The sequence below is a fragment of the Tachypleus tridentatus genome, chromosome 13 (assembly GCF_004210375.1).
Source record: "Tachypleus tridentatus isolate NWPU-2018 chromosome 13, ASM421037v1, whole genome shotgun sequence".
Lineage (NCBI taxonomy): Eukaryota > Metazoa > Arthropoda > Merostomata > Xiphosura > Limulidae > Tachypleus > Tachypleus tridentatus.
Genome location: NC_134837.1, coordinates 149409050 through 149425064, shown reverse-complemented (window position 1 = coordinate 149425064; position 16015 = coordinate 149409050). Strand labels below are relative to the sequence as shown.

Below are 16015 nucleotides of genomic sequence, written 5' to 3'. Positions count from 1 at the left end.
TGAAATATCACAATCCAACAAGTATTTTTTAAAATCACCATTAATTATATTGTGATTCTAAGAGAGCAGAGCAGAGTCTAGAACTGAACATCTTAAACTAAGATGTCAACTAAAAATGTAATTAGAAAGCATCTTAAAAATAAAGTGTCACAACTGATATCCTTAGAAACTATACACTGGTCTATATTTATTAGTTATATATAAATAACTCAATAATTATTGCACTGGAGATTAGAAGATTGATACATTATTTGAAATAAGATTTATGGCTACAACTTTTACTGAATAACAGACGGAGACGTTCAAATAAAAATTGCTACTAAAATTTTATGAAAAAGTTCCACCCAAAATTTAAATAACATTTTACAACATGAAGCATTTCTGTTGAAAACATATTTTGAAATAATCTTGTTTTGTAATTAAAAAAAAAAAGAGTGATTTATATTTTAAAGAAGACAAAATAGTTAAAACCTATAAATCACTTAAAGATTCAAAATAATTTGTTACAGTCTCCATGATGTAGAATGTTCTGTATCATTAGCAGGAAACATTTAGTTTAATATAAATGTTAAAAAGTATATTTTCAGCTCAACCACCTATGCTAAAACACTTCTGCTCATTAAACAAAATTTATTATAAAAACTTAAATAGTTGAAGTTGAGTGAGGTTTAATAATATTTGACAACATGACAACTGTGTACTATTATTATTTTCCCTTCGATAAAAATATTTAAAATACAAGTTTTAAAACAAACAAAACAGAAACAGAAATATCAAAATGTAAAAAAAGATATGCATAAAGTAAAATATAATATTAACTTCTGATGATCTAGTTACCTTCTCAGATGGAGCAAAACAGCCAACACACAGAGACAACAGAATCCACCCTCGAGCATGAGAACTTTTGTTGGGATTGTTGGTTAGTTGTTTACATATCTGAGCATAGATCTCATCACTGAAGAAATTAACGATAGATATTAATCCTTACTTTTAGTTTCTAAAGGTAAAATCTCATATGAAGATAAACAGAACACTCGAGTCTTACAGCTTCTGGTCTTTATAAAACAGTATTCTCATTATCTGTAAAGGTAGCATCTCAGAAAGCTTCCAAATGAACTTTTCCTACATGCTTATTAATTACAAATGGCTTGCACCACCAAAATAGTTTTGGAAAACTTCAGAGAAACTTTCTTTTATATGTCAGTAACAACTACATTATTCTAGACTCCTGAGTTTTATATGCCAAGATACAGATAATTTATATTATAAATACTAGCTCTTTTGATATAAATTACAATATATATTATCTGCACCTTGGCATATAAATGTCAAAGGTTTATTTTTCAACTAAATTTTTTCTACCTGTAATTAAGCATACTATTGATTTGCTATACCCATGAAAGAATGCACTCTAAACATGAACAAACACGACAAGGAAATTCTTATAGCAGTAATTAATGTGCTTTCTTTCATCATGATTTGGAGTAGTATTGAAATTTGATTTAGCTATAATTATGGATAGAAATAAAGTTATTCTCACTGTGATGCAGGTTACAATTGATGTTTGTTTTAATTATAAAAAGTAGATAGCTCTCATTGTGATTCAGTATAACAATGAGTTTATTATCACTCAATAAATTTGAATTAGTCGTGACTTTGGGTAGTAGTGACCTTGTACTAGCTGTGATTCACAATAAAATTACCTTACCTTTTTGAATCTAAGATATAAAAGAATTAATTTAGCAACTGTATAAATCAATTATACTGAGAAAGTCACTTGGTGGACATTATGAGCTTTAAGAAGCATGTTTCTCCCAAAATACAAAGGGGGTGGGTAGGATTCAGTACATATAGGGATATTTCAGCAAATAGAAGAGATAGGAGGTTTTTATTTTAGATTCCATCTTGTCAATATCAGTAATTTAAATTCCTAATTCATAAGAAACTATAGACTTTATATTTGGACATCACAAACATCTAATTTGAACCAAAGCTGCATTCAATATACCATGCAACACACAAAAATCAATATTTAGGAGTGTGTTTTTAATATTTACTTTTAAATGTAGAAATTAAATGATGTATAATATTAAAACTTGAATTATAAACTACAATTTGATACCAAACTCAATGATGATCTAACTAATTTCTTAAAATAGTAGTTCAATAAAAGTTTGAATGCAAGTTAACAAGCAAGATGGCGTAGCCCTTGACCAGAATTAAGGAGTTTATGCACTTTTTTTTAAAGCATGAAACTGAAGAATTGGCTATGTAAGCTTTGTCATGCAAATATCAAAACCAGATCTTAACATTATAAGTTCTCAGACTTATTGCTGAGCCACTGGGGTGGGATCTCTACTATGTAAAGTGGAAAGTTCTGTCTATTTCAGGTACCTAATTAAATGTAAGTACTAGGTTTTAATTTAATGATTTGCATTAGCAATGTTTCTACCCTAGAACAAGCTAAGGATGATAAATGAGTTGGTTCTAGACATGATGGATGGAGGATAAAATTTAATTTCCCAGAAAACAACGAGTTGTAATAATAATTTTGCATATGTATTTTAATGTAAATAATTATCCCAAATCATACTGAATTTGTCTGCAATGCATAAAATATTTTGATATAAAAGATATAAAACAGAATATAACAATAAAATGTTGTAATAAACAACATGGTAGCTAGAAGCTAGTTAAAAATAAAAATATCAATTAAAAAATATTATTTCTTTGAAATCATCTAGTGCAATTTTATACAAAAAAGGATTCTTCACTATCTAAACATTGTTTAAAATATTTTTAATTTTGGATAAATAAAAGAAAAGAGATTTACCGTAATTCTTCTCGAAGAATCCCATGGCCAATAATGAAATGAAGTTTTTCGAGATTAGAGGTTGGGCGGCTTTCGAGCCAAGAACTGTAGCTATCAGCTGTTAAATCTTCTTCCTGAAGTCTTCTTCTGACATCTTCTGTCAGCTTGTTTTTCTTTTTTAAAGTAAGGGACACTAATTTATTGCGAATGCTGCGAGATTTCTGTTTTGTGTAGATATCCTGAGGACAAGAATAAAAATATTTAGGTTTACCATATTTGTCTTGATAGAGCTATCTTACATCTTAGATCATAAACTTTCAAATACACTACACTGCTTGAATAGGAACGAAAATTTTGCTATAAGCAAAACATTTAGAGCAAACTTATAATACATGGCACTATTTGTATCCTGTCTTTGTGTCACACTACATTTAATACAGTTTTATAGACTTTATACTAATTTGAAACCAGAAAATAAAAGCACTTAGCAACATATCAATTACAGCTAAAATATACAAATTAAAAACTATGTGGACAAATAAAACTTACTGAAATATCATCTGCATATATAAGATATTGTATAATAACTTACTACTTGCAGTCAAAAAACTAAAACAAATATAATTAGTAATTCACTGAGTTCAGAAAAGATAAGAGCATGATGATGCCTGAGTATTCCAAACTGTGGACTCTAATATGTGGAATGAGAAATTTTCTTTGTTGTTTGAATGGAAGAGCCAAGATTCAGTGTGAAGATGAACAATAATAAATATTTTATAAACAAACAAAAGGATGGTCAACCATCCAGTGGAAACAAATAACTGTTGTTGCAGATAGTTAAAATTAGGTGGAAGAATTGTATTTGAATGAAAAAAAGGCAAATAAAGTGGCTTATAATCTAAAATTAAGGTTACTGATATGACTGAGCCAAGAGTTCAAACATACATGGTCAATTACTAAAAGATTACTTATAGACAACACAGGCTACATTTTACTTAAAGTCTTAATCTTTGGAGTTAAGTTTTTTGGAGATGCCAAAATCACTCTTGTAATATGTATACTTTCTAAAGCTGATCACTCACAAAATTGTATCTCTAGAACCATGATGTATCTCTGCCTTATTAACAATTGTAAAGCAGTCTCACACCACTAGAGGTGAATTAACACATGATTTAGTTTTGATTTAGAAAGTTGTATATGAGAACTCCTGTGAAAAAAATTTTGTTCACCATATTAACATCTGATCTTCTTAGAGACTTTAACCTTATATTTGTACATTTACAAATATAATCTATTAATGGCACTTATATTATTTACCTCTAAATCTTTTTACATGAGAACATTAAGTAAGATTTAATTTTGTAGAAAACAAGAGCACTGAAACTTACAGTGTCAACACCCATTAGCTGAGCTTCTTGAAACTCTTTACTCTTGATGAAGTTTCTTCCCAAAGTGGCAGTCACTTTACTCATGACTGAGGTATTGTCCTAAAAAGTAAAATACGAAAAATGCATAAAAAATGGCCCAAGTAAAAGTACTTTTACATGTGAAATAAACAGTGTTTCATCTAAACAGAAGTTAGCTCCATAAACAAGATAAAAGTTAAATTCTTAAAATGTGACAGAATTAGCATTGGGAAGGAGAAATTAATACTATGAACTCCTGAAGCAGCAATCACTGTATTCATAAAAAAGCAATAAAGTAAAACAACTATTAAGCTCACTGAACCTATGATAGTGAATGTCCTACAAAACTGTTCTCATGGTAGAAAATTAGCATTTCCTACAGTGAAAATGCATTCGTGATAGTTACTTACCAATTCTCACAAAACAGCTTTTCTTGAGTAGCACTGCCCTCTGCTGGCACAAATTTTCAATGCACACCACTAACCTTCCACCTTCCACTTCTGCATATCCACATGACAATGATCATTATTTCCACCAAAAGGAGATTGAAATTAATAAGGTCTGCAGTATGAAGGGCACAAAGTCATCTCACATAATACTAATTGTGACCAGAGCAATTTCCAACCAAAACAAGACTAATCAAGAATGTACATCTAGAGGATGGCAGGAAGAAGAAATGCCATGGTAGGAAAAAAAACAATCAATCAGATATATAGACAGGAATAGTGTAGTGTTACAACCAAAACCTGGCAGCATCTGGAATTGTACATCAGGTCTGCTATAGGAAGTGCAATATGCCAGCAACACCTGCAGAATGCCATCACCCTCCTCTGTACAGAATAGTATGATTCATCACTCAAGAGGCCTCTCCTCCTAAGGCTCACCACCATAGCAGCTCGGAACTGTTAAGTGGTAAGGACTCCCATACACTACTAGAAGAAAGTGGGAAAATATTGACTGGAGAGTCCTGAGGACTGCATTGCCAGAAACAGTACAAAAGGTGGTGCAATATCCTATTTTGAAAAGCAGAGCTACCATGTAAATGGAGGCAATCAGTCAAAACCTGGCAGCATCATTGATGGCAGGTTCACAATAGGAAAAAAAGTTTCACTACCATGGAGTATTAGAGATGGGCAGCAAATCTCTGCCTGCTTTACTTATGTTAGTTCATGAGTGTATGGTCCAGGATGAACATATTTATGGAGCAACAAACCACTAGAGTATCATGGTACAAAAGACTATTTAGTATTGGTATTATTAATTTATTTATTTTATAAGTGAATATTTTATTATTGTTTAGTTTTCTTCACAAGACGAGAGATACAAACAATTATTAAATTTAAAGTAAATGTTATGACAAGTTTAATTATGTAACTTAGTTACAATTGTATATTGTGTTTATAACTTATTGATGCCAAGATTATGGAATGTCATATCAAATTTATTGATGTTGAGGGTGTACAGTGACCAGAAAATAGCAGACAGACAAAGACATAGCAGATGAGAAACAAAGTAAAGTCATGCAAAAGAGAGGTTTGGACAGAGAAGGAAGGCCTCACAATTATCATAGGTCCAATGGTTGGTATATATTGGAGCAAGACTAACAGTGTTGAAAGAGATAAGAAGAACAGTTTATTTCATCAAAGAGAGTTCTAACGTAACTGAACCTGCCTTTGTGGACTTTGACAAAAAATAGATATTTACTGGAAGTAGGATGAAATACAAAAAAAGGAGCAGACAATTGTAGAAGTATAGGATACAAATATTATAACTCAATGAAATTTAAAGGAACTATGTTTGGATAGTTTGACGATAATAATAGAGAAAAAACGTTTGGCTTGTCAACTGAAATTCTAAAGCAATCAAACAGGCCTAAGTGAACTTTTAACAAGGAGAGAAGATTTGTTTTTGAATTTTGTGCAAAGCTACACGAGGGCTTTCCGTGCTAGCAATCCCTAATGAAGCAGCATAAGACTAGAGGGAAGGCAGCTAGTCATCACTACCCACTGCCAACTCTTGGGCTACTCTTTTACCAACAAATAGTGGAATTGACTGTCACATTATAATGCTCCCATGGCTGAAAGGGCAAGCATGTTTGATGTAACAGTGATTCGAATCCACTACCCTCAGATTACGAGTCCAATGCCTCATCCACCTGGCCATGCCGGACCTTAGAAGAGGAGAACTATATAGTATCTATGATTATTTATAGTGTAAGGAATTTGTACATACATTTAACTAGTTCTGAATATATACATACATATACATTATTTTGAAACCAAGTAAAGAGAATGCTGTTTGTTCATTTTTTCGAATTTACATCCACCAGGTCACAGACACCTACTGTAGGAGGATCCTAAGCCTAACAACAAAACTATATATATTTATACTATTAAGAAGCACATGTAAAAGCCTTTGATTGACAATTGGCAAACATAACACTGACACAGAAAGAACTACTAGCAGTTCTATGAAATACCCCATCTCTATGGTGTGCCTAACCCAAACCTGTGCCATAAAAGTTTAGTCATCATAGATAACAATAAATGAAGACACATAACCAGCATCCAACAGCAACTGGAACTGTACATCAGGTACGTGGTAGAGAGGGCTACAATGTGATTGACATCAAACATGATTGTACAATGGACAATGCAGATTCAAAAATGTATACTCAGTCAGGCACTGCTTGCTGCAAAGTGAGATCCACAATAACTTATCAAAAAGATTCCTGAAAATATAAATGTTGATATAAAAATCAGCCTGTCACAAGACCAATATGTGAAAATTTAAATAAATAGTAAAGAAACACTAAGTTATTAGTATAATGGAAAATTCTGACAAATCTGTAAGCAAAAACCAGCACTTCTGTACAGTATTACTGCCGATTAAGATGTGATTTACAAGTGCAGATGTGAAAAGGGCAACGGTTATGATAGGAGAGATGTCCCACTCCTATTGGTGAGAAGCTGCTGCATTTTCATTGGCATGTGTATATACAAAAGTGGGACATTGAAAGACAGTGGAGTGTGTTCAACATTTGTGCCAATAGAGGGAAGTGCTAGCCGAGAAGTTTTGTTTTGTGGGAAGAGGTAAGAAACCATATCAGAAAAAATATGAATAAAACACGAAGTGTTATTAACTTTGAAAGGGAGAAAAAGTTATAATAAATATATTCATGAACCAAGTGCTTGGAGGAATAGAACAAAACTACAGTTGCATATTGAAACTTTCATTGTAGATTTCACTTGAGCTTTCTTTTTTTAACAATATTAAAGTCAAAGACCAGGAATTTAATGTAATAAAATGTGAGATTACTTAACATATAAAATTATACTTTATCTATTAAAATTAATAATTGTGAGTAAATAATTTATTATGGTCAACATTTAAACTATTTGTTTTTCTTTATAAACAGATAGTATAAGCACAAAAACATGTTAAAACTGGGCTTTTATTACACACAAAAATAATCACCTCCTTGTTGTGTAGATATAAAACAACCTGTTGTAATCATGTGCATGATACCAACAGCTATCAAAGCTTCAAGTGTAATTACACTCACCCGATCCATAGTATGAAACTTTGGTTCTGGGAGGTCCCCCATAAATCTTAGGATGGTGATCCAAAGTGCTAATGCAGCCTAAAAAAGTAATTATTCATGAAAAATGTTTATAAACTGCACATAACAATACTTTCTAAAATACTATGAAAACATTAAAACTACACTTATTAAACACTGCAAAATTTTGTAGCCATTCTTGTAATTGAAGAATATATATATAAAACATACTTTATAAAATGGTAAACACCTTGTATAGATATGATTTATCTGTTAGACACACAACCCACCCAGGAAGTAAATAATTAAACAAGATCCTAAATAGTGTAATTAATTTTCACATAGAGCAGGTTTTCTTCAAACCTGCTAAATTCCCTCTCTCTACTTGTGAACATGTATTAGTATTAGCTATGCATACTAACCAGTGTGTCTCCTTGTGTTGGTAGAGGATGAAGGGATGTTTTAAGTTCACGACGTTGGTACTGATGGCTGATGTTACCCTGAAAGTAGGCAGAAGCAAACTTCTGAAATGTGTATTCAGACAGATCTTCCTGGTCTTTAGGTGGAGCTGGTACTGAACCCTCTACCTCTGCTCCTTCCAACATAGCTTCTCGAGGACGCTCCAAATCCTAAGTGATATATAGATGTTTAGTTTATTATGTAGTTTACATAAATTTACAGAACTTTTTTTGATTAAAAAAAAATTTATTTTGTAATTATAATCAAACGTTTTACTGACCTTTCTTGTAGTTACTACAATTAAATCAATAAAAGTTCATAATTAATATGAGCCACCATTTTAGTTCTCTAAAGTTAAAAATCATTGGATAAGGTTCAGTGGTAAAAGATTTTAACAATTCAATATCATGACATATATAGCCATTTATATGTTATTGGACTGCCATTGCACCTATGTTGTGCAACCACATATAACTAAATGTGAAATTATAATACATGAGGTTATACAGATATTAATAATACGTGAAGTACAGAGCAACACATAAAACAAGTATTACACTTTTTTTTGTTAAGTACAGGCATTTTGTAGTAGCTCATAGATAAATATGAGCTAAGATGAAGCATCTCTTTCACAGTTTAGACATGAGACTCAAGGCGTCTGGTTTTATTAAAGTTATGACTTTCTTTTGTCTGGATGATAGAAGCCACAAATATAGCTTAAAATTAATATTTTGCTAGATTCAAACAGAACAACATAAAGAAAAATGCAAAAAAGTTTTACCTTAAAAGCTGATGGAGCCATTTGTTCCATTGTGGAATCTGTTCGTGGCAGGAAATCAAACATAGCATCCACCTGTTATAAATATAGCACATTGTGTATTTAAAGAATTAACAAAACACAAGTATCACTTTCACATCTGAACTAAAACTACTGTATCAACTAAAAAATGGGAAAAAACTATGACAACTGTATTAAATAAGTGATAATATATTTGTTCTGTTAAACGTGTTAAGCTAAAAGATGGAAAAAGGCAGGAAGTACACTACACCAGTTTTAGTATATTTGTGCTATTAAACATGTCAGTAAGGCATGCATACAGTAAAAAATGTACAAAATCCCTGTAAAGTAGTAACAATATTTTACCCAATGAAGACATTCCACTTTGTAAGATAAAAAACATACCATCTCTTCTTAATGTAAAGTGAGATTCTTATTTTTGAATTTCTCATGAGCAGGACTGAATCTTGGACCAGCAGCACACACCAAATAAGTGTTTTACTAGCTGACCTACAGGATTCATCCACTAGCCAGCATTAGTAAAACTTTTTAACAACTCAATAGTTAACTTCATTTTCCCCTCTCTCAAAAACAAGTGCTGTTCTCAGACTTTATTTCAGGGTCATAAAACAACTACTACCTAAGCACCACCAGTTATTATGTGGTAGTAATGTAATACTGTTTTTGCATTTTCTGTTTATAGGACTGAACCAAGGATCTTTTTTTTTGCCATACAAATGTGCCAACAGAACTAAACAGTCAATCCACTAGTCATCACTACTAAGGCATTTTTTTAAGAACCTAATATACTGCATAAATAGTAATGGTAAGTAGTTAAAATTTATTAATGGAGGAAGACATTACCACAAAAAACAGAAAAGTAAATAAGCTATACAATGCACAAGTGTTTTTTTATGTGGACACAGAGCATTAGACCTTGTTTATGTGCTTTTATGCAATTTATTGATGTATGACCATAATAATTTTCCAAATGTCCTATCATCTTCCCCACAATTCAGTAATGTTATATGGTCACCTATTGGCAGTCTCTGTTTTTACAAAAACCCATAAGTCTCAATAACATTTTTACTGAGAACCTGTGCAGGCCAAATTGTGTTTGGAAGTGTTCTATTAATCTCTTTCACATGAAGGTACCATTTTACCACTTTTGCTTGGAATCATTGTCTTGCTAAAAAATGAATCCACACCTTACAAGTCATGGTCCTATAAAAATGACTTAAGAAATCAGAATCTGACAGTATTTTAAACTAGATAGAGTTGCATTAATTTAGAGAAGTGCAACCCAAGAAATGTACAGAGAGTTTAGGATTTCTACCTCAACCACTTCTATCACTCAAATTACCAGTTTTAGATACACTTCTTTAGAGGTTTTCATATAGTTATTATTGAAACATACTACCTCGCTGCAAACTTTGACGGAGTATCCTTGACCAGCCAAAACACTGATCTCTACACACTTCCATTCAATATTTGAATCCCAGGAGTCACAAATGGATTCACATTAATAAAACTGTACACAGCATGAGCACACAGATTTTTAAAGGATTTTAATAGTGTGGCACTTTGGTTAGGTAGAAATCAATCACAATGCACGCTATCAAAATATGGCTGTACCCTTTATACAGGATCAAGATGTGGCTTTCTCATAATCCTTGCCTTTTATACCCTTTTTGCTCACCATTACCATAATTATCTTTAATATTGTATGTTATAAGGTTGTTATTAATCACTTACGTTTTAGGATACAGTAAAAGTTTCAGTTGTTAAAAGACCAGCTTACCAGCTTTGAATCATCAAGAGGTTCATCTTGTCGTATGACTGCATCATTTATGGCTGCTTTCTTCTGTTCAATGTTTTTCTTAGCAGCAATCTCTTCTTCCTTCAATCTTAATTCTAATTCTTGCAGACGTTCCTGAAAAAAATGTCCAAAGACTTTAACCCAAGAAAAAAGATGAAAATTTACCTATTATAACTGTTTAGTTATTCTCTATTATTTTATGGAGTTTTCAATCTGATATAAGTATACTTATATCAGATACTTTAGAAATGAAAAATTTCAAGATGCATTTTAGCTTCAACTATTAATGATTACAACAAAAAATACTGCCCTACATTTACAAAACTTACTATAACTATTTCTTTACAACCCAAATATGTAGCTAGATTAGAAAAAGAATAGTTAATTTTTCAGTTAATGCACAAAATGGTTTCTTAAGCATACCCTGTATTTCTGTTCTGCTATTTCCCTAGCCTTTTTAGGGTTCATTTGTTTTTTCAACATGGCTTCTTCTTGTTCCCTTAATCTTAGAGCTTCAAGAACATGTCGGCGCTGCAATAAGGGAAACAAAAAGTCAAATCATTAGAAAGGCAAGAGTACAATATTTTTTGCAATAAATGCTATGAAATTGTATGTAACAGTTATACATACTAATAAGCATCATTTGGAAATTTAATAAAAACGTAATTTCTTTCCTTCCACGTCAAGAAAAAAAAATCAGAGGTAAAACACTGGTAGATGCACCTTTTCATTAGTGTAAAACATTGTTAAAAGGAATTAATATCAGTATTATGTATAAGAAGAAAATTTCATTTTTTTTTGTTTGCAAAATATTTAAGTATTCGTATACATTGGTCTATTATTGTACTTTATATTTTATATTATTTTTAATTTTCAATGTTTAGCTCTAGTGATTTAAGAATCCATAATTTCAATCCTCATTTACACAGTTATACAGTCTGATGTCTCATCAAAAATTAAAAATATTTTAAACCTCCTACATTTCAGAAAATACAAAGAAACTAACTCTCTAATATTTGCATACATATTCTGTAAATTTCTTTGAAACTTTTATTTCAAATTTCTGGCTAGCTCTTGAAAAGTAACCTTTGTCTCTTGCCTAACAGGACCAGCATAGCATGCACACACACACACGCACACAATATAAATATATATATATAAATAAATAAATAAAATAAAATAAAACATAGGTCCAGCTTATCTCTCTTTGGTTAAATTGTGTTCATGGTTACTGATGAGAAGTGGAATTTTCCAAAACTAGAATAACCCAATGACATACATTGATCAAAGTGTACATTGAACTTAGACTTTGAAATTAAACAATTTTTGGAATACTAAGTTTATTTGTTATGTTTGAAGTTCATTCTTAAAATATTATCTTGTATGAACTAAATACTTTTATAAAAACAAAAAATAGAAAAAAAAACACGTTAGCAAATCCAATAACATACTTGTATCTTCATTTTACGATATCTCCTTTGGGCTATAACTCGACGAACAAAAGCTTGAATCTTGATCACGGCTCTCCTTTTGTGTTGGAACTCTCGTCGAATGACAAAGCCTCGACAACGGGCCTAACAATAAGATTACAGTTAATGACTGTTACTTTGAATATGTGAACATTTTTATTGTTGAGTTGTGATACCTGACAATTCAAAAGTGTGTGTGTGTGTGTGTGTAGCATTATTAATCACACAGTTCTTTTACTTATTATACTTTCTTTGTTTAGACACAAAGCTACACCCTTTGTTTGTCATAGATGTTAAACCCTTATTTTTTTTAATTATAAATCCTCAAGTTTTTCATTGACCCACTGAAGCTACTTGTAAAAGAAAATGTTGGCTAATTTACTTACTCTAAAATACTAAAAGCATATATACTGAGCCTGTAATGAGAGATTTAAGTCAAGTTTTGAAAATTAGTACAAGAGACACAGATAAACAAATTTTGGGATTTGAATTACATTACAAACAAGGTGAATATGTTGTATTTTGAAATCATTTGGCCTTAATTATTAAAATATAAATAATACAACTATTTACATTTAGTTGCATCTTACTAAAATTTTCTTTTGAAAGACACAACTTTCTCAAGTTCTTAAGAAGTAATGAACTAATCAAAACACATATTTTTTGTAAGACCATAATATATTTTACAAAACTCATTATGAAAGATTCAACACTGATGTATATTTTTTGTATTGAAATCTGTCTTTAATGGAATTTAATAATTATAACAAAAAATTCTCATTTACATGTAAGCATGAACAAAAACAATAAATGTCACTAAGTCTGTTTTTTCTTCAGGAGTGGGAATCTAATTCTTTTTTTATTCAGCTCAGTGTGGTATTTGAAACACTGTTGCTAATTTTTGTAATGCATCATCTTTGAACAACTCAAATTACTGTATTTTTCTCTTTCTCCCAGACAAGGCCAGTTTCTTGGGTGTAATACTATTGCAACACAATAAATGTTAGGGTTGTACCTATGACCTGAAAAGGGTTAACCCACAACCCATTGTTAGCAAGTCACTTCATAACAACTCAAAATACTGTAGGAATTTGAACATTAAAAAAAACTTTACTTACTTGCAGAGAAACAATGTGACCTCTGAGGTGTTTAAAGCGATGAGAGAGAATACGAGATCTAATTAAGGCCTGTAATCTCTGATATCCTATCATCATCTAATGGTAAATATAAACAAAAGAATAAGAAAATTGACTATTTTAAAATAAAGAACACAGCTTGACCTAAATTTAAAATGTGCTCTACATTATTTGGATCAGAAGTCAAAAAGCTGTTAAAATTTAAGTATTTCCACTTAAATATTTTATTTAGCATGGAGCAAAAAAAGCAACAAATCTGTTAGGATGTATGATATTTGTTGTAAGTTATCATTACAAATTATAATAATACAGTACAAAAATCAAATCATATTAAAGATATTAATACTGTATTATATTTTTGTATTTGTAAATAATAAAGCATTTATTTAATAATAATGACATACTTAAAAATTCCTATGAAATTAAATTTCAAACAAGCGACTTTTTGATACATTGAACTAAATTCTTACATAATAAGATTTGTTTTTCATATGTGTAATATGTATAATAAATTAAATTAAAAATAACTAAGCATTTTGATCAATTCAATATTTTCTATTAGTTTAACAGCTGAACTATTGCTATCTAAAAAGGGCTTTACATACTGCCACAAAACGGCGACGTTCAACATGACCTCTCCAGAAATGCTGAATAATGAAAGCACTTTGTCTCATACGCACAAATCGTCGACGATAGTACCAGCCCCTAATAGCTTTCTGTAAAATCAAGATCTTCCTTGTAAGGACTCTGTCTCTCTCTTGCTCCAGGAATAGATCATGGGCATCCTGAAATATTAGTATCAATTTCATTTAGGTGTAAAGAAGAAAATGCACATTTAAAGCCTAAGGATAAAGTGAAAATTGTGTACTTTTTCTTCAATTTTCAATATAACTTTATGAAAATGAAAATGAAGAAAATATAATTTAGCCATATAACTCAGTGGTCAAAATAATTTTTTGATGTATTTTCTCCCTTATCTTATTACTGAGGTCACATGATATTTAAGAACCACTGCAGACTTTCTACTGTAATTTTTTTCTTCATATGAATAGCAGAAGTAAAATTCTCATATTCAAAGATAAACATCAGAAGTATTAAATATACAGAAAAATCAAATTATTTAAATAATTTAAATTTGACATAATTTTAATACAATACAATTTTGCAACTAAACAAAACACAACTGACTAAACACACCTTCAAGAAGACTTTTGTACGGCCCAACTGAAAGTCAGAGTTTCCAAGAACAATTGAACAAATACGAATTGCTGCAGCTTTACAATCTATTTTATGTGCTGGTCCTACTCCAGGTATAAGAAACCTGTACCTGTCTACAAACTCTCTGAATGTGTGTCGAATTGGGTAGCCAGCCCTTCTTATCCTGATGGTCTCCATCATGCCAGAGTATCTCAGCTGCTTACAGCATAGCTCCCTGTCAAACATCTACAGAATAAAAGTGAGTAAGATCCTTTCCACAAGTTTGATATATTAAAGGTTGGAAAATCAAAATGGAATACATTTAAAATATTAAAAAAAGGGATCAAATTCCTGTATTATTTGTTATCAAACCTAGCTACAGAATACCAAAACATTATATAAGCAATTTATTTTAGTAAATTAATCATAAATTTAAGCTACAGTCAAACATTAGCAAGTTGAAATGCAAGAATTTATTCAAGACATGAGAAGAACAAGAATGCCAATTTTGAACCTTGACCTTAGTTTTTATCAAAGCAAGTATAGAGTATTACCTATTATAAATGTTAAAGGGAATGAATAAAACTGAACTCCAATTTTGACACATGCTTTTGAGATATCAAAGTTTAACATCCCAATTTTTAACTGTATTTTTAATTAAATTACAAATCATACTGACAGTATTCAGAACTGGTGATATTCATTCTGCTGCAACAGAGATAAGAAGATAAGTTCATTGAAAATATTACTGATCTTATAAAACATCTCAGAACACGTATGTATGATAAAATAATAATTTGTTTCAGTGAACAAAAGAAAAGAAATTCTTACTATTGGTTTTTTCAATTCATTGGGTTTTATACATCTGATAAAAAAAGGATGGCACTGCCCAAGTGTTCTCATCAAAGAGTCAAGTGACTTCTTAAACTGTGCACTCAATGTTGGTGCCTTCTTCCTGGTATCAGTTCCCTGTTTAAAGAAATTAAGTAAAAATGGAAGATTTTGTTTATAACTTATCAGTGATTATTGAAAATAACAACAACAAACAATTAGATAAATTATCAATGTTTAATCATAAACATACATACTTCAAATGTTAAGTTAAAATAGAGATTTTTTTATTTAATATGAAGCAAGGAGTATGTCTTCTACTCCCAGAAATTAGCAGAGAATGAAGTCTAAGGTCTGAGGGTCTGTGTCCTAAATATATTGGTGATTCTGCCTCCCCCTACTGTGCCCCACTAGTCGTTAAAATTTATGGAAGGCTTAAAGTCTGTGCCTAAAGATGCTGGACATTCTACTGCCGTGACTGAAACACAAAAATTATAACTTTGTGATTTTTATAGACTTTTCTAGTATTAGTTGATACAATGACAA

The 16015-nt window shown here is 30.9% G+C and overlaps 1 protein-coding gene across 4 annotated transcripts in view; it reads right to left on the bottom strand.

Annotated features, from left to right (window-relative positions):
• Positions 1-16015, bottom strand: part of ck (unconventional myosin-VIIa ck) — a 129913-nt gene that overhangs the window by 42325 nt on the left and 71573 nt on the right. For all 4 annotated transcript variants that reach the window (XM_076484705.1, XM_076484707.1, XM_076484708.1 and 1 more), the window contains exons 15-27: positions 15470-15607; positions 14639-14884; positions 14047-14226; positions 13424-13519; positions 12288-12410; positions 11260-11367; positions 10819-10950; positions 9021-9092; positions 8203-8409; positions 7784-7861; positions 4201-4299; positions 2834-3051; positions 838-955 (exon numbers count right to left, since the gene is read on the bottom strand). In XM_076484705.1, the coding sequence (XP_076340820.1) occupies positions 838-955; positions 2834-3051; positions 4201-4299; positions 7784-7861; positions 8203-8409; positions 9021-9092; positions 10819-10950; positions 11260-11367; positions 12288-12410; positions 13424-13519; positions 14047-14226; positions 14639-14884; positions 15470-15607 (1815 nt within the window). The remainder of the gene's footprint in view (positions 1-837; positions 956-2833; positions 3052-4200; positions 4300-7783; positions 7862-8202; positions 8410-9020; positions 9093-10818; positions 10951-11259; positions 11368-12287; positions 12411-13423; positions 13520-14046; positions 14227-14638; positions 14885-15469; positions 15608-16015) is intronic.